Source organism: Neodiprion pinetum, chromosome 6 (assembly GCF_021155775.2).
Source record: "Neodiprion pinetum isolate iyNeoPine1 chromosome 6, iyNeoPine1.2, whole genome shotgun sequence".
Lineage (NCBI taxonomy): Eukaryota > Metazoa > Arthropoda > Insecta > Hymenoptera > Diprionidae > Neodiprion > Neodiprion pinetum.
The window spans coordinates 17,126,473-17,151,303 of NC_060237.1; the positions used below are offsets into that span (position 1 = coordinate 17,126,473).

Below are 24,831 nucleotides of genomic sequence, written 5' to 3' on the forward strand. Positions count from 1 at the left end.
GGGCTGGCCGAGCGACGGCCCAGCGTTAAGCCGGTAGCAGCCAATAACCGCGGTCATCAGTGGATACGAGAGCTGAAAGAGGGACGTAGGGTACCTCGAAGGTGGAGCGGCAGGCAGCCCCGTGGGGCTAGCCGAAGTTTCACCGCAACGGAGATAAGGTCACGGGTCGGACTCCCGCACGGTCAGTTCGCGGACCGGGCTGCGGTCACCGGGCAACGCTAACCGCTGAACCCTCTGCATACCACCTCGGGGTTCTTCGACGCTCTGCTGGCAACCCATTCGGGACAGCCACCGGCACCGCCGCACCCAGACCGACCCGAAGCCACAAGCCAGAGCGCGGGCTACTGCCTTGATTAAACGTGCCGTAGACCGCCATTATCGTTGATTGCGCTAAACATTAGCGAACCAACCTGGCTACAATGTGGTCCGTGTACGACGGGCCGGTCGGGCGCAATGTGCATGGTCAGATATAGGTGCCTGGGGCTAAGCGTGATGCCAGCGGACCAATTGGCTGGCTTCCTATTTAGCTCACTCTCCGAGCTTCGTGGCCCGCCTCGATTGCATGGGTGTTCTGTTCGCTCCTCTGAGACCTGTGTACCAGGCAGATATCTCACCCGAGGATTCTCTTACGGTCGCTTTCCCCACCCTGGTTTAACGATTACAATTATTATTGTTAATAAAGCCTAATGACGTTATCACACTCCTTTATTTACACGTCGGTATCCAATAACGCGATACATGAAGACCGGATTGCGGATATCTCAGATCAGCATAAAAAATTTCGAGACTATTAAACGTTGATAACAATTGTTGAAAAATTATATCCGTAATAACAAAGTGTCTGTTTCAACAATTTAATTCAGGCTCATCTATACCGCAAGGAATGCGTCAAATTTGAAATTTTCATCAGTATGTACTTGAATGAAATTTACATCAGCAAAACTCTCCCAGCAGTGTGTATATAGTGTAAAAAGTGTGTAAAAAAAAAATGTACTTTTCTTCTGAAAATATCAATTTAGCAAGTTTCACGATAGGGTTGTCTCTAATTTTTTACTTTTCAGTCGGGTCACAAAGGGTGACACGATCCATACAAGAGCATCCGAAAAAACAGCGGATTCCTTTCGATATCAATAGGTATAGAATAAGGTCTAGCCCCGTCGCCGAACACAGCAGTTTTTCCCCCTTACACAATAGACGAATTGATCAATTTCCCGTCGGAAAAGGATGACGAATCCAGAACAGAGGGTTCGCGCCCAAGGATATTGTGAAATAAGTTTCGTGCGGAACAACCTATACTAACTTCAAACTCGAAGTGTGGGGCGGTGGTGGGAAGGCAGAGATGAATTTCGACTGCCTCGAGTAACCCTCGCGGAGATCGCGTCTCCGGGGAGGAGTTAGATTGAGAGTTTTGAAAACCGGACGCGACAAGTACCTGGCGAGAGCGAGATCTCACCGCGCAAGAACAAGGCCGGCGGCTCCCCGCAGCCCCTCGGTGAGAAACGACGCCGAGGAGTTAAGTGGCGAGTTGTGGTGGTGCGGGGGGTTGAAAACCTCCCCTACTTTACCGACGGTACAGACCCCAGCGGCTACGACACCCCGGCACTCGGTGCGGAAGAGTGCCGAGTTGAAATACCACAAAACACAAATTAGTGTCGGTCCCCCTCGAGGGGTGCTGCCCTCGTTAAAACGTTGACGCCCTGATCTCATTCACCCCGGCAAACGCGGGTTTGGGGCGAAGCTCTGGCGATATTGCAGAGCCGTAATATATATGTAATATATATATACATATATATATACATATATAGCCATCCGAGCATGCAACTGTGTGTAAGTGCTCGCATACATTCGCGCTTCCATATCCTCGTGAAATGCCTCGTATTTCTGGAACACGGTGACTCCGGGATCGTGACTGCCGACCGTCGCGATAACGCGATGACAAATTTTGATAATTTACAAATATAATTGCACCGCTCTCCGCAGCGTATAGGAGGTCGTTATGGGACGCGTGGGACATTATTATATACCGTCTCCTCCTCTTTCGTGGGACTGCGGGGTTCTTTCCTCTTGCCTTAATTAGTTTCTTGCTCTGCGGAATTGCAGGTTTATTATCATTACGTAAATACCTAACTACGCGCTCATCGCTGCGGGGTAATTACTATACAACTTTACGATGTTGCGTATTCTTTGTTTTAAGAATCGCTTTGTCACGCAAACACAATTCACAGACGTTAACCGTTATCACGTAACGTGTGGTATTTATGTGTACAAACATCGTAAGACGTTTCTCGAAACAGATTATTGTCAATTTCTTTATATCCTTCCTTAAAGAACAGACGTCTACTTAACGTCATTGCAATAAATCTTGGACAAAGTTAGCGATCAAACCACCACAACCTGCACCGATTGTACAATTTGTCACCAATCTTCCCGCATCTGACACATTAATCTTAACGTCTTAGTACAGCAATCAATCGAAGTTATCCCATTCCAATTAACCATAAATTAAATTTCATTTTCTAACTGCGGAATTGATTTTCACTCTCTGCTATGTAAAATAAAAAAGGAGAATAAATCTGTCAATGATTGATTCTCATTCTCAGTGCGATATCTAGGTCCGATTTACTGAATATTCTATAAATTACAGCGTCAAAGGGGCTATGCTATGCTATGTGTCTAAGAGAAAAAATGACTTCGGTGGAAATCCTATCTCAAAAATCTCAAACTTAATGCAGTGTTACGTGTGCTTCCATTTCTACTCATACCCAGGTTAAAATGATAGTCAATCGTTACCTAATTCTAGTGCTGAAGTTCGACCGCTATCCGAAAACGCACTACTGCAGGTGGATGGATAATCACGAGAAAACTTTTGGGTGGCGAATTCGCGAATTATATATATATATATATATATATGTATATAATGTGACGGTAATAATCAAGGGTAGACGATCCTACGGCGTTGGTAAAAGGTATATAAACGGGGAACCTGCGGTACCTACGCTCCTGACCGCCATCATCGGCAACGACGCGGCTGGCTCTTAACGACGGCTGGCGCCCAACCCTCGTAGAGCTCCGTTTCCAGTGACACCCTCGCCCCCACACATAACGCTAACACCGCCCAGGCATAAATAAAATAGCGACTACACCCATGAGCGTTCGCGACGTCGAGGTGTGCGGAGATCCTGTGGATGAAGAGACGCCCGAGTGTCCGGGAGTAGGATGAAAGCGCCGGATGAGGGAGGATGAGGGAGGGAGCGTATTAAGAAGAACGATAAGCCATCTCCGACGACCCAGGGTTAGAAACTCCCGAGGGGCGAAACTCATAAAAGTCATAAAAGTGATAAAACTGAACTACCATTGCAGTAGTAGCTACCTTAGCTTATACCTTTGCCGGTTAGTACGCCGTGTCTTGTCGGCCACGCTAGTGTTACTATCGGTGGTGCTACTGGCGGTATTACTGCCTCACTGTTACTGCTAGTCGCCAATGCTGCGCCGCGACGACGATGGGGATGGGAGAGCGAAGAGAGCTGAACTCGCTGTCGGAGGCTCAAGTCCCTCCGGAAATACACGGGAGAAGCCATGCTGGATGTTGCCTGGACGATTATGTCCCGGGATGTTAGTGTAATGCAGCTCAGCTTCGCTTTCTTGCCAATACACATATACGTGCGGCGTGTATGGAACCTATAGATGTAATACCCCGTTTCCCGCAGGGAAATGGCTTTAGACTTCGTTTTAAACCTTATCTGAAAGTATGCGTGAATATATATGATACGTGGACGTTCGAAGCTGATCCTGGTACCCCAACCGTCCACCGATGTCGCATTCGTACGACGCATTATATTTTTTTAAACACTATCGGTCACATTATTAACACGCTGGTTATTATTTTATATCAAAATCGGCGAGCACACACCAACAAATGTGCTAAGTCCTTGTCATTTCAGCTATTTAGAACTATAAGATTTAAGGAATTACTGTGCAGTCTCTACGAGGTAAGATAATTTGCCCAATCACAAAGTATTCAGTAATTCAAGTGGAGAATGAATTTTCCTTGTAAACGTTTGTTGTGTAGACGCGACGTTTGAAACGGAATTCTTATAGCTAATTAGATGTATACCTAGATTTCAGCATTGGTATGTCAACGTCTCGTTGTCTGTCTATCCGCAAGTTTGCAAATAACTTCAGAATTACTGATCCGATTTTCATTACTTTTTTTTACAGACTTTATTTTGTTACAACCAGAACAATAGTTTTGAAGACATAACGATACTCATAAGTCAAAGCGGAACAAGATTCAAACGCTCGTGCGAATGCTGGCTAAACTCTTACAGATAGAGGAAAGTTATGCCAGAGTGTTTAAGCTCTTAACGAGTCCTAAAAAAAGTCCCAAAAAGCATACATCTATGTCCAATAGTTTTACCCGAAGAAGCATTTGAAAATATTATCGGGCGGAACCGGGACGTGCTGAACTGTTCGGATTGTACAACCGTTCAACGACATACATACATACGTGTATAAAGTTCCGATATTTACCTGAATTATATTAGTCTTCTAGACTTTTCGATTTCGTACGTAACGCAGAATCCCGTGGAATCAACGGCCGATGAACGAACGCAACGCACACGCCAAGAATATAAGGAAAGTGATGATAACCATCAAACTGGATGCATATATAGGAAACGTCCGGTGTTGACCCGCCAGCGTTTTGTACATATTTACGCTGAATTGAGGGCGGGGAGGTAGGAGATTTTTGTTCCTCTGTTTTTAATCCGGCATGTACCACAGCAGGTCGACGACCATGGCCGCCATCCAGGTCGGCCCGGGGGTCTCCCTGCCACAGAGGCAATGCGTTACCCGCGGTACAGCAACAGCAGCCTGCTGCACCGCTAGATTTTTCCGATAGCGAATTTTTTTCTCCTCTGTTTTTTATTCGGATCGTACGTTTAGTCCCCGTCCCTTTCCGCCCTCTTTGCCAACATCCCGACGCAAGCAGCCGCACCGTCGGGACGCTCATCGTCGATCGGACGCTGCAGCGCAGAGCCGAGTGCAGACAGAGTAAAAACTGATGATGAAAAAAAAAAAAAAAAAAACTGAGAGTACAAAAGCAAAGAAAAATGAACAGGGGAAAATGGCGCGGAGAGGGGGGGAGGGGGGCCGAATCGGGTGAAAAAAAATATATAATCCCCAATCCTGCGACAACCCTTTACCGACCAACCAACCTGCGCGACTCTGCAGCGGATATATTCATGAAGCCCACTTGACGAGGATATATCCCTTTCGCGTTCTCTCATTGCCCCAACCATTTTCTCTTTTTCTCTTTATTGTCAACGTACGACATATCAAGGCCCTGCAGAATCGTTATACTATGTATTATTTAACTGTCGGCAAATTTTTTAAACTAATTTTGTCAAGTTCTCACGATTTTTAACGTGTGGAATTTTTTTATTTTTTTTTGCTGTACACGTTATCGAGAACCTGTGCACCGTACTTTGTACTATTTTTCACAGTGACGAAAAGAAATTCGAAATACGAATTAGGATTCTTGGACAATTATGCGAAGGTTCAACGAATGAAATTCGAAGCCAGATTTGATGAAGATATCTTTGATTCGATATTCTCTGATTTTTCGCAAATTTTTTTCAATTTCGAACCATCGATGAATATTACAGGTATAAGAACGCGTTGTGTTAGACTAGAAAGTTAGCCAAGAAAATCAATAATTTGCGAGATTAGCCACGAAAATTTCCTCAATAATTTTATAAACCAAACGCTGCGACTACGAATATACAATATGACTAACGATAAATATAAAACGTGGCGTAAACCGAGAGAACAAAACGAATTGAATCACTCCACGTTAGGAGATATTTTGCATTTATACTGCCAACATCTACCGCGCTAATTAATCGGTTACCTACCGCATGCGTTGCATAGATATAATACAACACAATATAAACCTACCTACGTACGTACGTACGTATGTTCAATACATACTATCAGATTTTCCGAATCGAGAACTGAAAAGAAGCAAAAAAAAAAAATCAAACATCAAAAAATCAAAAACCGCACCAAAGTCCTCTGATTTTCGAACCTCCTATTCGGAAACGGATAAAAAAAAAAGGAAAAAAAAACTAAATAAATGAATAAAACAACAAAATTGAAAGGGAAATGGTTTGTTTTTTTTTTGATCCGGTGCAGAGCTGCACCCCGGATTGAACACCGACGCGTCGGCCGACAGGCAAAGGTCCGAATACCAACCTGCACATTGCCGCTCAGGGCCGCCGTTCGATGTTTGACTATACATAGTGGGTATTTACACACGCATTCAGTAGCTGCCACCGGACGATACCACATATGTACACAACTAGGACACGGCTCCCGGTTCCCCAAACATTTATGCGCGCACGCGACACGCTCGACCGAATGCCAATAATATAATAATGAATAATCAGCTATAAGCCGGGGGGGGGGGGGGGGGGGGGTCGCGCGTCGAATAAATATACATAAATACAATATGGATGCGAATAGCAGACCATGCGCTATAGGTACGTATGGGGTATTCCATGCCAACTCGATATTTTAATTTTTTAACAAACATTTTTTTCTCTGACAATACAACACATGACAATCCTCCAAACGATTGAAAGAAAAAAAAAGAAAATTAAATGTACAGCCTGTTTTTATCGTAGTCTAAAAAAACTAACCAATTGATATTTTTAAGGCGGAAAATGGAAATATTTAGGTTCCAATTTGAAGACTCTAGCTTGAATTTCAGAGTAGGAGTATGTTTTCTTTCCACACATTTTTTTTTCTTTCTATTTTTACCTCTTTTAATGGTAAATTGGATAAGAATATACATCGACAGATGTTGTTTTGGGGTTATGTACTCAGTTACGAGGTCGAAACTGCCGAAATTGAAACAGTCAGTAGCTTGTGAGGTCAACTGTCTCGATTAGGTGTGATTATTACTATAATACATTCCGAGCTGTATCCCGTAAAATTAGTTTAAAAATAGAATATCCATTGAAATAAAAAGAATCAAGCCATATAGTATTTTTTTCGGTATTCTTCATTACTTCACAAACCAATTCATTTATAATTCATTGCGGGAATGTGTCGGAAATTGAGATTGTGAATGTTTTTTTTTTTTTTTTTTGAACAAAAGCATACGTTCAGTGAAACGGTACATTGCCAAATTTTTCATGCTCATCATTTGAATATCGAGTCGTGTGAATTCCAAATATAAATTTACATTCGTTGTCAGCTGTTTTAGAGATCGTGTCGGGAGTCTGTCGGACAGACCGATAAGAGAAACCGATATTTTTACAAGTACCTGTTTGGATCCAAAAGGTCTAAAAATGTAGATATTCGTTGAAATTCAAAAAATTCATCTTCCACCGAAATGAATGTTTTTTCCTCATCGCCATAGGTCATAAAAAGTAAAACTCGTTCTGACGCTCTGAAATGTATGCAAGAGTTTTCAAATTGAAAACGGAATACTTTTATTTTCAATTTTTGACAATAAATTGGGTTATTTTTAGGATTAATTTAAAAATTCAAAAACTATTACGATGGTTATTAAAAATAGTCGATCAAATTTTCTAACCGAGTTATAACTTTTTCCTAATTATAATCCAAACCACTAGTGGCAATTCGAATAACGAATAAATAAAGTTCGGAATCAATCGGTATTTAAAAATAGTTTGTGATCTATTAAATGATGAAATGAGAAAATTTATTCTCAAAATATTGCCTCTTCGTAAGGTAAGCTCTGTTCTTTTTCTTTTCACACCACCACAAAATTCTCCGACTTTTTTCTCACTTTCTCGACTATTTTTCGAGTACCTTGACTTGGGAGGTTTTCCCGGACCGATGGCCAATATGCTAAAAAACCAACAATAAAGAATTCAAAAAAGGAAAAATAATTTTTTTTAGGATTTTCAGATGTGATAGCATCACCCGAAAACTGTGTGATCAAAATAACAAATGTCAGGGTCAATTCTTTAACGTGGAATACCTCATATACTGTGTATATACATGGTATACAAATTTCTGCTGTCTCGAATCGTTCGATTATTATCGACGCCGCACCTCGCGTGCGTAAAACGGTGTATAATATACATACGTACGTAGTGCTGAAACGTTGATATACTATTATACGAACGACACCTTATAGAGTAAACGCAATTTTATCGCTGTTATTTGTGTACAGGTATTTATTAACGTGTATGAACCTCCGAATCAAATAAATGAGCCATTTTATGCCAACATGACTAAATCATCATGCCGTCATCCGATCCATGAGGTTTGTTCTTTTATATTTTGTACCATGATTTCGGCTCTAATTGTAAAATGCTCTCGCATTTCTTTCTGCCTCTCTAATCATACCAATTTCAAAAGATTTCGCATGAATATCTCAGAAATTCTGTGTCCAATATCATAACCTGAACTTGTAACTATGTACCGATATTTGGTGAAATATAAATAGCAACGTGCCAATAAAATCGAACTGCATTACATAGCAACGGTTACACATAAACCCTTGTCAGAGCGCTCCCCATTGCGTGCTTTGAGGGATTAGTAAGGAATAATAACTTTACCCTACTCTTCCTAACATGTCGATAATAAAAAAAGTCGTTAATCTACTATTTACAATCTAGCGCATTATTTTTTGTTTCTCATTTAATTTTTTATTCTTCAAACAAACCTTCTGCAAAATTCTAACTGTCACTGACGATGAACACGTTGCATACTTACCTTGGCAATACTATAACCATACTCATGGCCTAAGTATAGGTTCTGTAACCGTACCAAACATAACATAATTTTAAAAATATTCTGTCGGCTTGAGTCTGCCATACGAGTTGCCGTTTTTAACTATATGCCACTAATCACATTGTATACGTGTTCGGTATCAATATGAAATATGCCTGGTTAACCCTAAAAGTTTTCCTCTCCGTGCATACTGGACAAACCGCGAGACTACCATTCTTAAATACAATACCTGTAGCTTCTGGAGTTATCTAATTTATGGATCAAACCCGTTCATCTACCGTATGAAACACATCGTTATTGCTTACTCGGTGAATAGAAATTAAGCGATGAATTTATAATTATGAAGTGTTTCGAAGCGCGGAGAGGTCGGTGCTTTGTACTTCGGTAACGAGTACACGATAAAAAGAAAGCAAAAATTACAGTGCGTAAAAAGTCTGACGGAACTAACTTCCCGCACGAACATTTCAATCTTTTCATTCATTCATTTGTACATCACTTTTTTTCCTTTTCATTCTTTCCTTGGACGTGATTTAATTTACAAATGACTGGATTTAATTTACAGCCTTCGGCAAGATCTACGGGTTAAATTCGTCTTTAAACGGAACGCGAGTGCGCCGGAATTTCAGGTCTTCGCGAATCAGTCGCCAAGAGTTATATAATAATTAAAAAATTGAACAAAACACGCATGCAAAGTACGGTAATTTCTTCAATTATTATCAACATCTTTACCTTTACCAGTGAAACAAATTTGCTACACTGTCGCTTTGTATTCTTTTCGTCGACTTTCTCATAACAAAATCATCAATTATTGTGAGTGAAGTAAAAAGTATAAAATCAAAACTGAAGTATGTTTGATTGACGGTTTCAGTTTAATTAACTTTTACATATTTCCGAGAGAGATTCAGAAATAATTATGGAATAATAAACCGAAAATTAAAAAGCAGAGTGGATTCATAAATGTACTTTACAAAACGACTCTGTACACACCGTGATAACGAGTCCAGATTTTTGGCTCACGACCTATACAAGAATTAATAGAAGAGTTGAAGGTGTACATATGTATTGAGTATACATAAACGTGTATTTCGACGTTTAATTAGCAATTTGAAGGCTGCAAACTGGTGAAGATCGATTTGACGGTGCGACAAAGCTGAACGAAAAATATCTGAATATATATTACATAGTTATATAGCTATATAGCACATAGTTACTATGTATACAGATAGGTATGTGCGCCTTCTCTCATCGCCAGTGATAAAAAACGTAGACGCAGCTCGTCGCAGTGTATCTCGGTATTATCAGACACGCGGTCCGATTTACGATTTGAATCCCGTATCCGGTCGGAGAAAAGCAGAAATAAAAGAAGAAGAATAGAAGGGAGAAGAAAAAAATGAAATAACGGGTTGGCAACGGCTGCTAAATATTCAATAAGCATGGGAATTATTCGTAGCACGTCGGTCGAGGGGACGGAAAAGAGAAAAGAGAGAGAAAAAGGGGTGGATAACGGATGAGGCGAGAGCGAGAGCTGCGAGAATTAGAGAGGGCGGAGAGGTTTGGCTATTTATCCCCTTGACTTTCTCCTCCTCTTCAGTACCGAGGCGCGTAACGAAAAACGGATAACGAAAAAGGAAGAGAAGGTGGAACGAGGAACAGGGGACGAGAAATGAAAGGCCCCCAAACCCCTCCTCCTGTCCCTCCTATAATTTGCTCCAGGGAACCAGAACGCGGCGCGCTCCTCCTTCGGGGTCCAAATTATTGTGTTTAACCGCTCTTTTATTTTTCCTCTCGCACCCGCGAAAGGCGGTACCCGACACTGCGCCACTCTTTCCTTCCACCATCCACAACCTTTGCCTCGAATATTTCAATCAGTTACGCACCCTGCGTTTTGTCCTTTCGTGTACGTTTATATATGTAATACACGTATGTGAATGCATCTATTTACCATCGACGAAAACTTATGTTCGTGAATATATGTATGGCGCAGACGGAGATTTTCTTACGTAAAACATGCTTTTTCTTCATGAAACGTGACGCTATCGATCTTCATTGTCATGAATTTCATGTACAACCGGAGCAAGGATTTCTATACTTTGCCAGATACGGCGACGAAATATGGCAGAAAAGAAAAGCTTTTTGTTTCAGAGAAATGGCTTGAATTTGATTCGACAAAAAGTTTGATTCAGAACAACATTTTACTTCCGGATGTGGAATAATGTTTAATTGAATCAAAAAAAAACACATCTTTCGACATAATTGAAGAGCAGATTTGGTTTATTCAACCTTTTTTTCTGTACTTCGACATTTCTAGAAGCGTGATTTTTTTTTTCAAAAACATTTCTGTAACGACTGCTTCAAGGTTAAGTTAGGTTAGAAAACAATAAAATATCGTACGGTTAGGACAGAGAACCTTATCAATTTTACAGACGTGTCCCGTTAGCGTAAAAAAAAAACGCGAACACAATCGGGCAAGTCGACGTTTCGTATGTAACGTAACCCGTTCAAGGTGACGACGATGGCGCTATGATTTCAAAATGAGCAAAAAAAAAAACGCCGAGTAACCTAGCTACATTCAAACGGCGAGGCAAAAGAACGTCATACCGCAATGGGTAGGTGTCGGTGACATAATTTCGCGGAAATGAGTATGGAGCGGTATTATATGCGGGATGGCGGATCGAAAGAAGGGCAAAGAAAAGAAGGTGGGTGCTCGCGATCATCCGTATAGCCGAGAATGCAATATGTGCAGAGGATAGTACGTCCCCAAACCGTGTCTCTCTTCCCCTCCGCCTCCATAGCTGCCAATCCATATCCGAGAAGCTTACTCGAGTCTCAAGTGGAAATTCTAAATCTCAAAGCGTCGACGGCTCCGCAGGATCAGGGAAAAGCTTCCAAACTGCCGTATATCCATCCCGGGAGGGCGGCGAAGGAAGAGAAGTCTCCAAAATGAATATAACGGCCCCGGATGGTCGTCTATATTCAAATTAACCTGTGCACTTCGAATCCTGCCCCTTTGTGAAAGCAATTTTTACTTTCTCGTTTCTTTTTCTCCCCTTCTCCTTCTCTACGTGAATTTCTTTTATTTCAGTCTCGTTCTCATGCCAACGTCAGAGTTTCGTCTTTCGTACCGTGAATTTCAATTCGTTTTTAAGCTACGTCGACTGTAGTTACATGTACCGACCGAGACGAAACGATGATACAGATGCAGGGTTCTGTTGCACATGCGCGAACTTTGTCGGGTTTTCATGCAGGCTAACCACTTCGAGCTTCAGCTGTCCAACGTGGCTTCTGGCGGTCGGTAAGCTAGTTGACGCAATTTTTTTTTCACTTAAACAAATCTCAAATAATCGATGTCTTAATCCGTGAAGGTTTGCTAAACTTTGATTGTCAACTGACTGCCGACTAACTACTGCTACGAGTCATCGCAAAAACGTAATTTCAACTCGCCACTTGACAAGGGAGAGTTCGACGTCAGATTTCCAATTTCGACTAAGTTGGCGATCCTGCCTAGCGCACGTAAATATTGCCTTGTTTTGCGCATGCGTAGTCGGTCACACTCGCAATCAGCCAGCTAAGTTTCACCGTTGCCTCTCGATACGTGTAACATACACGCCACTCGTTCTCGAATCGTGCCAAACATAATTTCACTAACACAGCTCCTCTGCAGCGTCGCACACGAAACATTAGACTGTATTACATATACTCGTAAGCTCGTCCAAGATTTTCATTCGGCCGAGAACTTCTGTGTCTTTCCTTAATTTTCCTGTTTTTTCGGTTGTTTTCTCTTCCGTTTATTTTTTTTTTTTTTTTTAGTTTTAGCGTTTTATCCAATTAAAGATCCCGCTGTCTTATTTGCATATTATTAGCTTGTTTACATATTTATTCAATGCCTACGACTCCCGGAGGGATAATTCGCCTTAATCCGGAAAAGAGACGCGCGAGTTGCGCCAGCCCTCTCCTTACCACCCTGATCCCGTCTTTTTATTTAGAATTAAGCCCCATTGGCTTTTCCCGGTGAAGTTGGCCAAGTGTTGGCTGAGAAGATGAAATGACGTTACCTTTCGCCCGACCCAACCACCATCGCCATGGTTACGTTTGCATTCGCTACCCCGCACACCTCTATATACCTTGCTTTCTTTCCCTTATTTGCCCTTTCTTATTCTTATACAGGCGTGTACATATGTACTTCTTTATTTCACCGAAATAGAAGGAAAGAGGTTCCTAATTCTCTGGGATTTTCAAGGCTATTCGAATATTCTACCTCTGACATTAAATTTGCCAAAAGCATCCTTCCAATGGAAATTGTAATTTCTGTACACAACACAGAGTCTTGAGCTACGAATTTCTTTCCAGATCTCAATCGTCATTCTCAAAATCATACCTTTCCTCTTCTACGTATCTTTATCCTAATTTCATATTTGCAGTATCTAACGAAATACTGCCAGATTTCTGATTAGAAAAAAATGATGATTTTTTCTCTGCACTAAACCTTTACAAGCCTAAAAGACTTCAACACTGTAGCCCGTATCTTTTGATCTGAAAACGATCCAAATGTTCTTCAGAGTACAATAAAATTGTTTCACGTCCTCCTAATTATTAGTGTCTAATACGCATGCATTCAACGAGTCTCCAACTTTCTTTATTCGAAGTATCCGAATTCTTTACAGCTGACTTTCCTTGTAGGTATAATATCACAGGTATGTGTACGCCTGCAATGGCGTTTCGCATTATTAAACGTTAGAATTTATTTTCGTCGAGATTCAAATCACGCGTCAAAAATCAATAATCAATTCCCCGGTAAAATCGACCAAAGTGGATAACAAACAATTATTTTACGGTCAGTATTTTGTCACAGCGTTTTTCCCAAGTTTCACTCGTCCCATACGATCTTGAGCTCGTAAGATTCTTTAAACAGAAACGCGGATCGTGATACTATATATATGGTTATGTATACAGACCCGAGCGAAACGTGCTTGGAAGTTTTGAGTGGTACTCGATTAAAATATATATGTAGACACGATGACGACGTCGTCGACGAAAAGGCCAAACTGTACGCGACAGATCATCGTTCGTCCGTCTCGATGTCTCGCGGTTAGACCCCAATATTTTCAACAGTATATTTGTATACCTATCTAAAACCCACCTCGTTATACACATTTGCTTATTTAAATATATATTACAACTATGTGTATACGTATATATTTTTTTCTCTCGTGGCTCGATTGTTTACCAAGAAATTTTCAATACCAAAATAAAAGACATGTAACCCGTAAGAAAAATAATTGAAATTTTTTAACGAGTATAGAATAAAATCCGTCTTGCAACGTGTGTCGTAGGTGTGTAAAAATTTGTAGACATATCTCACCTGTTTGTGCATTTCGACGTTCAATCCGTAGGACATCTCGTAGTACTGTAAATTAAGAATAATAATATTAGCATTGTATTAATCTAGTGATCAGAAGTGGAGAAAATATCGTACAGACAAACACTCGTGAAAAGTCTCAAGCTAGCGTGTAACTGTGTGTGTATAAATGTATAACGTATGTATTCATCGTGCAATCTGATTCGGAGGGCAACGAATATTTGCATGCACCGCGCGCATATTATTACATATGGCATGCTGGGTTAGCCAGAGTGATGGGGGAAGACATTGGTGTCATAAGTCTTATTAATAATCCACAGTAGTCTCTCGTTAATTTTTCACTGTTAACGTTGAAAAGTAATCATTGAGCGGGTTGATTACTTGAAAATCGGTAGTTTTCATTAATCTTATCGCGACGCAGCAAATTGAATTCTTATCAAATTATTACGTCAATGAACTGCGAAAATCTATTTAAAAATACAGAAACGATGTTTTATAAAGTCGCTGAAGCGCCTTATTTCACGTTCTCACCGTTAATATTTGTTTTTACAATATTGCATCGGCTATTATTATGATCAACAAATGGCGACGTTGAATTGACAACCGGAGAAGAAAAGACTTCGGTTAGTTTGTAGAAATTATTCTTCAGAACAAAATGAGTTGTCGTAGAGTGAAGTTGATCTTTGACCATTTTTGAAGCGATTTGAAACGAATCATCCTTATCTTAATTTGAAAAAGATCTTGGCAGTTGATGAATACAATAATTTTGTAACACTCAATGTACACAAGACTATATCGCAACGAGAAATAATAAAAAGTATCAATTTTTGAGCAACCAACCTTATTTTGCCCAACAGAAACCCTCGTAACATATGCGGGGACCCCCAGAGCGACACGATTTCAAGAGATTACCGCCACGTGACGACTGCGCGTTATAGATAGATTTCTAGACGGTTAAACCACCATGCCTTTCGACATCATATTACGATAACAATGCCAGCAATTACAGCCAGAGAGACTCGGACGTGCCAGAGTCCTGAAAATCATCGACTTTAATAGCCGACCCGATTACGCGTATGCATTTGTAATCGACCGCACAAAACACGTACGATAAGTGATATTAAACTGTAATTACCAAACAATACCGGGTCCCTCTGAATATCTTATTTCCATTTCAATGCTTCGATACACAATAAACCATCTCTCAAGCATCGAAAGTGAATTCGTTCAACTACAAGATTGGGCTCTCCTGATCTCCTCGATCCTGCATCGGGATTCAATTTCTTACGTATTAGCCGTCGTGGTAATTCCGCCGATCGGCGTGTAACCCCGAGTTACACATACACGAAGGTAATATATACGAAAACACGCGCATGTGTATGACGTATATACTCGGGTTGCATCTCCGCGGGGAGAGTAATTTCTATCGATGCCAATTTTACCGGGTGAACGGACGGAGGCAATCTAGAGACAGCCGCAGGCGGCTTCGGTTACGCGATTAACGTCCGTCTGGCATTGCTCGTCCAGCTCGTCCGTACGTGTGTGCATTATACCTGTGTATACGCGTTCACGCACGGGTCGACGAACAACGGCGTAACAACCGACGAAGAGAATGGTGATATTTAAATTGGAAACGTATGGCAGGCAGAATATCCGCCCTGCGAGCCGCGTCGCGACGCGACGGAACGTGCAGGTGGATTCGAAATACGTGACGAAATTTCGACGCAGGTTTTCTTCTCGATCGATGGCAGCAGCCACGCTGCAAGTTTAACGTGTCGGCTGACAGGATTGGTGCGTATTATAATACTCGGCGAGAAAAAAATTGATTCACCTAGCCGGCAATAATACAGTCTTGGAGAATTTCTTTAAACTTTTTTTCACATTTTGTGATTGAACCGAAAAATGAATAACAAATACAATAACGTCGGGCAAATTGAATCTGCCAATTTCCGTTTGTCAGCCGGCGAAAAATATATTTCCATACACACTTCGGCAGTGTTTTGTGTTTCCGCTTATCCTGCGGATAAAAATTTTTTCCAATTTCAATTCCGAGAAAACTGTGGATCCTCTATTTAATCGAACGATTTGTGTTGTTGCGTCAACACTTTTGCCCTGCCAATCCGACATTTTGAAGTTGATAGCGTTGGTCGATTGGGAACGACGAAGCGACGAGTTAGCCTTCGGTGCGGTACCAAATCGGAAAGAGGCGAGAGGAAGAAGAAAGGAACGAGAAAACGAGAAAGAAAATAAGATACACAAACGCAACCGAATAAGGTGAAATAAAAATACGACAGACCGGTTTCTCCGCTCTGCAGCTGGGAACATAGGTACCTACATCGTGTGTAACAAGCCAGGGCTATCAAGCGCTTAACTAATTCCACGGTCAGGGGTTCTCAGCTTTAAACCGTTCTGTGACAATGTAATTGGACACGAATCCATTCTATGCGCCGGGAGAAATTATTAGTTAGGTCTTTTACAAGAGTTTCATGTAGTAATTATACGAAATGAAATGTCGAGTGTGGAAGAGGTCGGAATTTTGATAAGCGTACCTGTCAGAACGAGAGGCGAGTGATCGACGTGCATGGATTTTAAATTGCAGTAGGTTCAATTGAACCAATCAAAGAGCTCTTATTCTAGTACATTTTTCGTTTCTGCGGTGAGGAATTTTTTAACACCACTTCATTTGTGAAATTTCATTTTTACCGATGACCATGCAAGAATGGACGATAAGTCTTCGAAGCAAAAGAGCTGGTAATCCCTGGCAAACCACAAATTAGAAAAGTTATCAATCGAGAATGCAGAAATAAAAATGAATAGAAACCATTTGCTCTTTTTACACCATAATAAACATACAATAATAATTTCGATTCCATACACCCGCATAAAATTATATATATTCACGCCAATAGTGAATTTTCACTCGCGTTCTCTCACAAAAAACCTAGACCAGCAACCGAAAAGAATCTAACCTTCTAAGCTCCGTTAGGGAGTTAAAAAAAAGTAAATACGGAAGAAAAAAAAGCACTCGGAACGCCGATGACATTTCACGATAGCCGTATACCTCCTACCATGTTAAGTGAACCATAATTTCCTTCGCCCCGATAGCACGATCCACCATATATCAAATTCTATAGCGTACGCGCAGGATACGCTGTCGAATATGATACACGGTGACGAAATGATACGGCACGGATAAAAAGCATACGAATAACCTCGCACACTTCTAGGCGCGCGAATGCCGCACACTTCGTTAAACATTGCGCCACTAACGTATCCCGTATATATACCCGCCGTTAGAAGAGCATACAGTCGTGGAATCAAATGACCGCGTCACATACGCGGTGCCGTTTTACGCGCGTTGCAGTTTCGCAGCTCGGGCGATCATTCCGGGACGTAGTTATACCCATTTGCGAGAGTCTGTCGGAGGCAGCTTTCACGTTGCATACGGATATAACCCAGCGTGTCGCGGTGTGCGCGAGGAGGAAATATCGTACCGATCCGAGGATCTCCCGCGGCTCGAGGAGCGTGAGTTTTCCCCTCTAGGGATTCGAGAGGCCTTGCAGCATCCGATTTTACGACCGGGGTTTACGCAGCTCTACAGCCATACCGACCGAGCGTTTAGGGTCGGTTGTAGCCTGTGCGTACACGAGCAGGCGTCGCTGCGTTGTTCCGCGTTCCTCGTCTCCACTTTTCCGGCTTTCAACTGCGCACCTCCACCTCTATCGTCGTGCCGCAGTAAACAGATTTTATTACTTAACGACCATAACGCGACAGCGTGCGTCGGTACGCTCTACGTGCCTGCCTGCCTCTACTCCGAGGAGAAGGAGGCAGCAACGTGTAACGCCGGTTTTACTACTCATGCACACGTCGAAGATGTGTAAAATGCCCTGGCGAACCTCTTCTTGGCTCCGGTGCACTTTGCAAGCGAGACGCCTCGCTCAGGTGGCGCCATCTGTCGCAGCGTAACAGGTACGATGTGCGCTAGAAATCTCTCTCGCGTAAATAAACCGACGAAAATCACAATCAAGCGTTTAACGATCAACTTGGTGACGATTGCTTGGATTAAAATCCAAAGAATTTTATTTCAAAATTAATAATCTTTTTCAAAAATTAGTATACCCATCTGAAAATTTTCATACATGATCAGAAACGTGTTTTTTAAAAATATCCTCTTTAACTAAAGAAATAAAGCACGTTTTGCCAATTGATTAATGTGGCACTCCCCTATAAATCCTTATAATCTTATTTCGCAAAATTAGTTCAACACCGTAGGGATACAATCCCGATACGTTAATCCACCCACCCTGCTAACTTTTGTTTACTTAGCTAGATAGATGCTGCGTTTGGTTGTTCCCTCCGGGGACACGGAGGGTTCTTTAAGGAAAATAAGCGCGTACACTGTGGCATGCTAATTCGAGTAAACCATCTTGTCTTGGTACGGTATTTGTACGAGAAAAGAATCTAAGCCTGTTTGACTTCAAAGTTGGAAAAAAAAAACAGATTCGGTAATTGAGTAATAAATTTCTATACGAACGATAAAGAGGAAAAAAAAAATTAGTGACGCAAATGACACTTGAAGCATTGCGAAACGTATTTCAATTTGTCTGTGCAAAATTTCTAGTAATTATTCATACTCGTGGTTTCAATTTGCTATTATACCGTAATAGTAAAGAAATACCTGCCTAAAGCGACGACTTTGCGAATGAAAAGATCGAGAAAAATGATACTTACGAAACTTCGTCTTGTACAATATATTGCTTCGTAGAGAGACGTAACCGATTTGAGTAGCCAAAAACGGTTCATTGTCTTTTCAACACGGTACAATATCCGAGGTAGGTGTAGGAGCGAAACGCGAAGCGACGCGACGCGCGATTGTGAAGGACTACAAGAGGGGCGCGAGCGAGGGAGTGACGGATGGTAATAATTAACACTGAATATTTAATATGAAACGACCGAGAGAAACTGGCTCATTAATCAAGCAAGAACCAAATAAATTATGTAGAAGCGCTGGCTATTAAGAGTTCTAAACATTACCGGCACTTGAAGGATATATAATACTCTTGCCCAAGATCTTGTACCGATCCCCCGCATCTTCTCCTCTCTCTCCTTTCGTCGCTCCGTTTCGCTTGGCTTCTTAGCTTGTCCTCGTCCTCTTCCTCCTCTGTTTGACTCTCGCCTCCTCAAAGTAATTGGCTTTTAATTAATGGACTCCCCTCGCCGCTGCGGCCATCAAGACGGACTGTTAATCATCCGTTCGAAAATGGCCTCCGTCAAGATCTTACTTCTCCGTCCAAGATGGTAACCCACCCCATGAGCTTGAGCTATTTCCAAGTTCTAGATAGAGCGAGAGAAGAGAGAGAAACGGGCGGTTTCTTTACAATCGTTGTGGGACAGCGTGTTCTCTACGGATAACCATGAGGCAATTTGGCTGTGACTCTTATACCCTGTCAGTCTTGATTTGAAAAAATTGATGGAGGATGACTTCGGTATAGAAAAAAACATAATGAATTCCATTTACCGCGTGGGTTAACCGTACTTGACAAACTCTATTGGCTCAAAGAGTAACAGAATAAAATGGACGGCTGAAGACGGAGAGAAACGTGGAAAAGTTTAACGTCAAATACAAAGCGGACGAAGGAACTCGGCACTCGTATAAATTTCATCTCGTAACAGTATGTACTGGAATTGCTATAAACATGTGAGCAATGATCCAATTGTATCACAACTATACAGAATACAAACCAGAGTGGTCGGAAGATTATTTGATAAAAAGTTTTAGACCCGAAAGAAATTGGAGAAGAATTATGAGAGAAAGAGAGACGGCTAGAGAGAGAGAGAGGTGCTCGATTTTCTCTTTCAATTAAACAACGCAGCTAAGAACGCCGCGACGCTGCTCTGCGAGTTAAACAACCTTCTCCATCGAACGACTCCAATCAAGATCGTTATCTGATCTCGTAATCCAACCCGTAAAAGTAATGGATTCATCGTCGTTTTGATCGGAATAAAGACGAAGAAAAACAGAGAGAGAGAGAGAGAGAGAATGCGAGACACGAGAAACCGACGACGTTGAGAGGAGAAAAGATCTTATCGCGTTGGTATGTAACAACGAGTAGCTACAACCGGTATACATATAATATACGCTGACATCCCCGTTAACTGTTGAGGTTGGAAGATTTTCTCGCGGAAGAAGCAATCGTGATATGAATCACAATCAACCCCGCATCCTCCCACCGGATATATTTGACTGGGCGGTAAAAGACGCTGGAAATCGAGGGGTTAACCACTCCTTATCAGTTTTTGTACAGGTACACGAAATTTCAACACTGTTCGATTTCAAATATTTCATATGATTTCAGACATTTTTATAAATCCGAAGGATATCTCATAGATATTCCAGGAATATCACGTTATTTCAGAGATTTCAGATTTCACAGTATTACGGAATACTTCGTGTGATTTCAAGAATTTTATAAATTTCAGATGATTTTATACGATTCTAGGGATTTCACGAGTGATGCACATGAAATATTAAATTGAACCGCGTAAATTTTAATTGAGAAAACTCAAGTTCTTATTTTACAAGTATAATCTTAAACTCGTCATTTACATGACTTGCAAGGAATCTATGGTAAAAAAGGCAACTGTCCAAAAAACGTGAGCGCTTTCTAATTATTAATGAATAGCATCAGGTATAGGTATTTTTTGGTTAGTGAAAATTGGTCAAATATTGGCCTTGTCACAACTAAAAATTATGGCGTATTGCCATTTCATCTGCATCGGTAGTTTGCAAACAAGATATTATGATGCCTCAGTTAACTGTAAAGCAATTAATTATACATTATAGCAGGGATCCGCAACTTCATGATCAAAGAAGATATTGTTGACAGATGTGACTATAAGTTTTGCAACTGAAAACTGATTTTAATTGACAATTTTCACAAAATGTCATGAAATGTCACTTCAAGCAACTTTTTCAGTAAAATGTGTGAATCGACAGCGCACCTTATTCGAATCAAGTCAAGTGAAGCTGAAACCAGCAGCTGTTTTCATCAAAATTTTGCTAATACTCAGAGAGAATTAATGCTCTTGAAGAATCTTGGGCGTTAGCATTACCGAATTATCTCCCATTTGCAATAATTTTTCTGATCAATTTCCGCTTTCGGTATTATCAACTACACGCAGGAACCGTGCGAGGAAAACATCCTCAACTAGCCGCGACTCCCCGGGTTTTCGGCCAACGTGCTCGGTCTAGAGAATAGTCGGAAATATATGGTGTCGCCAATCGTAAAGCAATTCGGGTTTCAACTCGTTCGTGAAGAATACCGAGAGGAGGGGATCCGGAACTCGGGGCACACGGTCTACCGTTCAAAGTTGCGGAAACTGCTTAAACTTTGGCAAGATTCAAAAACACAGCAGCGTCCCACCGCCGTTTCGCTCTTCTTATACGCCCCTTCATGACGGATACTTGGGGTCGCGGCGACCGTTTCCTCTTCTTCTTCAACGAGTCGTAAAATCTTAGACAGAGAGACGCAATTATTTGAAAGCCTCGTAAAAGGTTAATGTTGCGGCAGCAGTGTCTGCGAATCGCTGTTCCATAGTATACGCTTATATAGCGTCACCCAGCCTAGCCTAGATCTCGAAAACAAGCAGTTTCCTCGCCGGTATATAACACAGCCATAACGACGATTGAACCCGTTTGCGAAAGACGCAAGAGGAAAAGAAGGTGCTCGACGACGAATGGAGGAAGAACCGAGACGACTTTCAGTCGAGTAATGATCCGGACCGAGTCTTTGTGAGCTAAACGGATACGGTCAGGAGAGCCCCTCATTCGTTTAGATGTTTGCAGGCGAGCTGATACAGGAATCCGTTGTTCTTTTTCATTTTCTTTCGTTTTGGTTCTTTTACACTGCCGGGTATTTGGTACGTAAACTGTACACACTTTTAAAGATCTGCTCGTACACCGCGATGCTTGAGAGGGTATCATCTACTTCCCGTCTGCCCCTACTATAACCTTGCCATTTTATAGCTACGTTCGGTATCGACTATCCAGTGTACAAGATATGCACAGGCTTATCTCTGGAAGTTTAAATTTTTACAATCGAGAAACGGCGCGGGGGAAATACACATTTTCCTCGCCGCATCATTGACGATCTATTTCTTCGGCGTACTTGAAACAGTGGATATACCGATACTCTCGGGCTACAAAAATAAGCCCGTTTGTGTGTGTGTATTACAAGACATTTTTTACCAACTCTTCCAATTTTCGCGTTTAAAGCTTGCCTTGAGATCAAAAACCGAACCGTTTCAGGGATGCGATGCATTCATCTGTACAGATGTATTTTAGGTATACAACCCCATAGACTTGTTCGACAATGGCAAAGAAAAAAACCATTGGCGGATCTATCGGGAAACAATAAACAATAACAACAGATATCGTCAATATGAATTAACAAATTTTAGTTTATTTTTTAGTTCAACATCCACTGCTATTTGTTTGCGAAAAAACTTATGTTTCAGTGTCTGTAAGTTGTACTGATAATTGATAGAATTCGTTATTAATACTTTAGTCATTTATTCAATTAAAAATAGCCTGTACCCATCACCAATAAAATTGCATATGTACTTCAAACTAGAATGCGGTGTAATTTCAAGACAATAAATCATAAAAATACAATTCGATTACTTCGACTACTGAATCTTTAGTCACTGGCAAAAAAAATACTAGATTACTTCTATAAAATAACAATGTTCATGCCCTCATTTTTTTTTTTTTTTTTTACGATCCCGTAAAACTTTGATAACTGATGTAGTTAATTTTTCTACTGTATATTTGTGACATTAACGAACATCAGCTGAGTAATTAAATTGCCAATTTTATTTTTAAAAGACAAGTAGTGAAACGCTATTTCAAAACGGTTAGGTTTATGAATTCGAACAAAATTACGGTATCGTTTTCTGAATCAGCATTGTAATGAAAAATGCAAAATATATTCGAGAGATTTAGGTACGGAAAAAATTTGTTATCTGACAAATGTCCCTAGTATATTTAATTGTAAGTCTAGATACTGAAAACGTATTTGAAAATCAAATTAAATTTTTTCAAACGTTTAAATTTATCGCCTCGATTGTTATACTTTATACCGTTTATATAAAAAAAGAAAAAAAAAAATAATAAAAATCCACAAAGCCCCAGTTATCGAATTGTGCAACAATATAATCGAGGTAGATATTGAAATCTACTCGCGCTAAACTCACCATAACGTAGTGGCGCTGCATCTCCGTCTTCTCCTGGGCGAGTTTCTCCAGCTCCAATTTAATACTGGACAGAACAAGCAGGAAATTGCACGTGTAAGCTGGACATTAGTATACTGCAGGCGACATTCAAAAGCTATATATATATATATATATATATATATATATATATATATATATATATATATATATTTGTAGTACATATGTATATAGCGAGAGAACAACGCCCAACTAAAAAACAAAGTCATTTATTTGTATGATATATCTGTGCAGTAGAAGCCCTGTAAGCTTCAGGATTTTCTGAAAAAAAATTCTTCGAAACCTGATAAAAAAATTAATACTTCCGTTATGTATCCTTACCCCGAAGGTCGGACAATCGGGCACTTAAAGAGCGGACACTTACAGAGATCCTACTGCACATAGACGGAGACAAAATGCTCAATCCAATCACTCGAAATGATCAACTGAAAATTAGATACACGCTGCAGTTATTGTTTCGTAATGATTGATTATAGGTAGGCGTTGTCATCGCATTTATTTTTTATAATTCCTCCTCTCCTTTTCCTCTCCCTCAACTTATCCGCTCTCTATCTTTTTACGAGCTTTGGAAAGGACAGGGAACACAGGAGCTGTACGGATAGTAGCGCCTACACGACCAAAAGAACAACGTGAATCGCAACGGGTCACTTCTATAAATCATTCGGTAGCGCCACACGTGTATAAAATAAGTTGGCGGAATTCTAGAGATAAAAAGAGGAGGGAAAAAAGATGAGAAGAAACAAATCAAAAGCGCGTAGAAAAAAGATTAGAGATGAAGAATTCTACGCGTTAAATCACTTGGTCGTTGGCGCTTTTGTCGGGTCGCGGTACAATTTAGCTTCGTATGGTATAATAACACGGGAGAGGACAGCCAAGCGGTTAAACACACGATTAGTGCAGCCACGATGCGAGAACAAATATTATCACGGCCGGTGTTAGTGCCCGGTATTAAACACGGGCCGTATGTCGTAGCGAGTGCAGTTACGCCTTTCACGTATGCGGCAATAATACGTAGTTAGAGGCTACGAGCTTAATACATTATCCTCAGGCGAGGGGTTAACCGCTGCGTCGATTGACCTTACACTTGACTTCTTGACTGCGAGAAACTTAAAAAGACATGACTCTGAATGACTCGACTAACTTCACTGACAATGAGTGTCAAGCGACTTCAAGTTGCTTCGCTGACTTCGGATGACTTCATGTGAATTTGAGCAACGTGCACACCGGACTTCACGAGTGGTTAACCGCTCGCCCTTGGATATGTAAAAGAATACGATTGCGCACTCCGTTTTCTCTTATTGCGAGCACTCGCTTTTATTCACGTCGAGACAAATCTTCGTCGCATCGTTGAATTATTTTTTTCAAATTGCGTCTCCGTGGTAATTATTGACGAAACACTTTTCTGTTTGTTC

General features: G+C 41.0%; 1 protein-coding gene across 5 annotated transcripts in view; it reads right to left on the reverse strand.

Annotated features, from left to right (window-relative positions):
* LOC124221456 (protein groucho-like) overlaps nt 1-24,831 on the reverse strand; it is a 133,180-nt gene that overhangs the window by 36,822 nt on the left and 71,527 nt on the right. For 4 of the 5 annotated variants that reach the window (XM_046631511.2, XM_046631510.2, XM_046631508.2 and 1 more), the window contains exons 3-4: nt 23,384-23,447; nt 14,132-14,176 (exon numbers count right to left, since the gene is read on the reverse strand). In XM_046631511.2, coding sequence (XP_046487467.1) covers nt 14,132-14,176; nt 23,384-23,404 — 66 coding nt within the window. In that variant the 5' untranslated portion in view covers nt 23,405-23,447. The remainder of the gene's footprint in view (nt 1-14,131; nt 14,177-23,383; nt 23,448-24,831) is intronic. The other variant, XM_046631513.2, reaches the window with a different exon arrangement.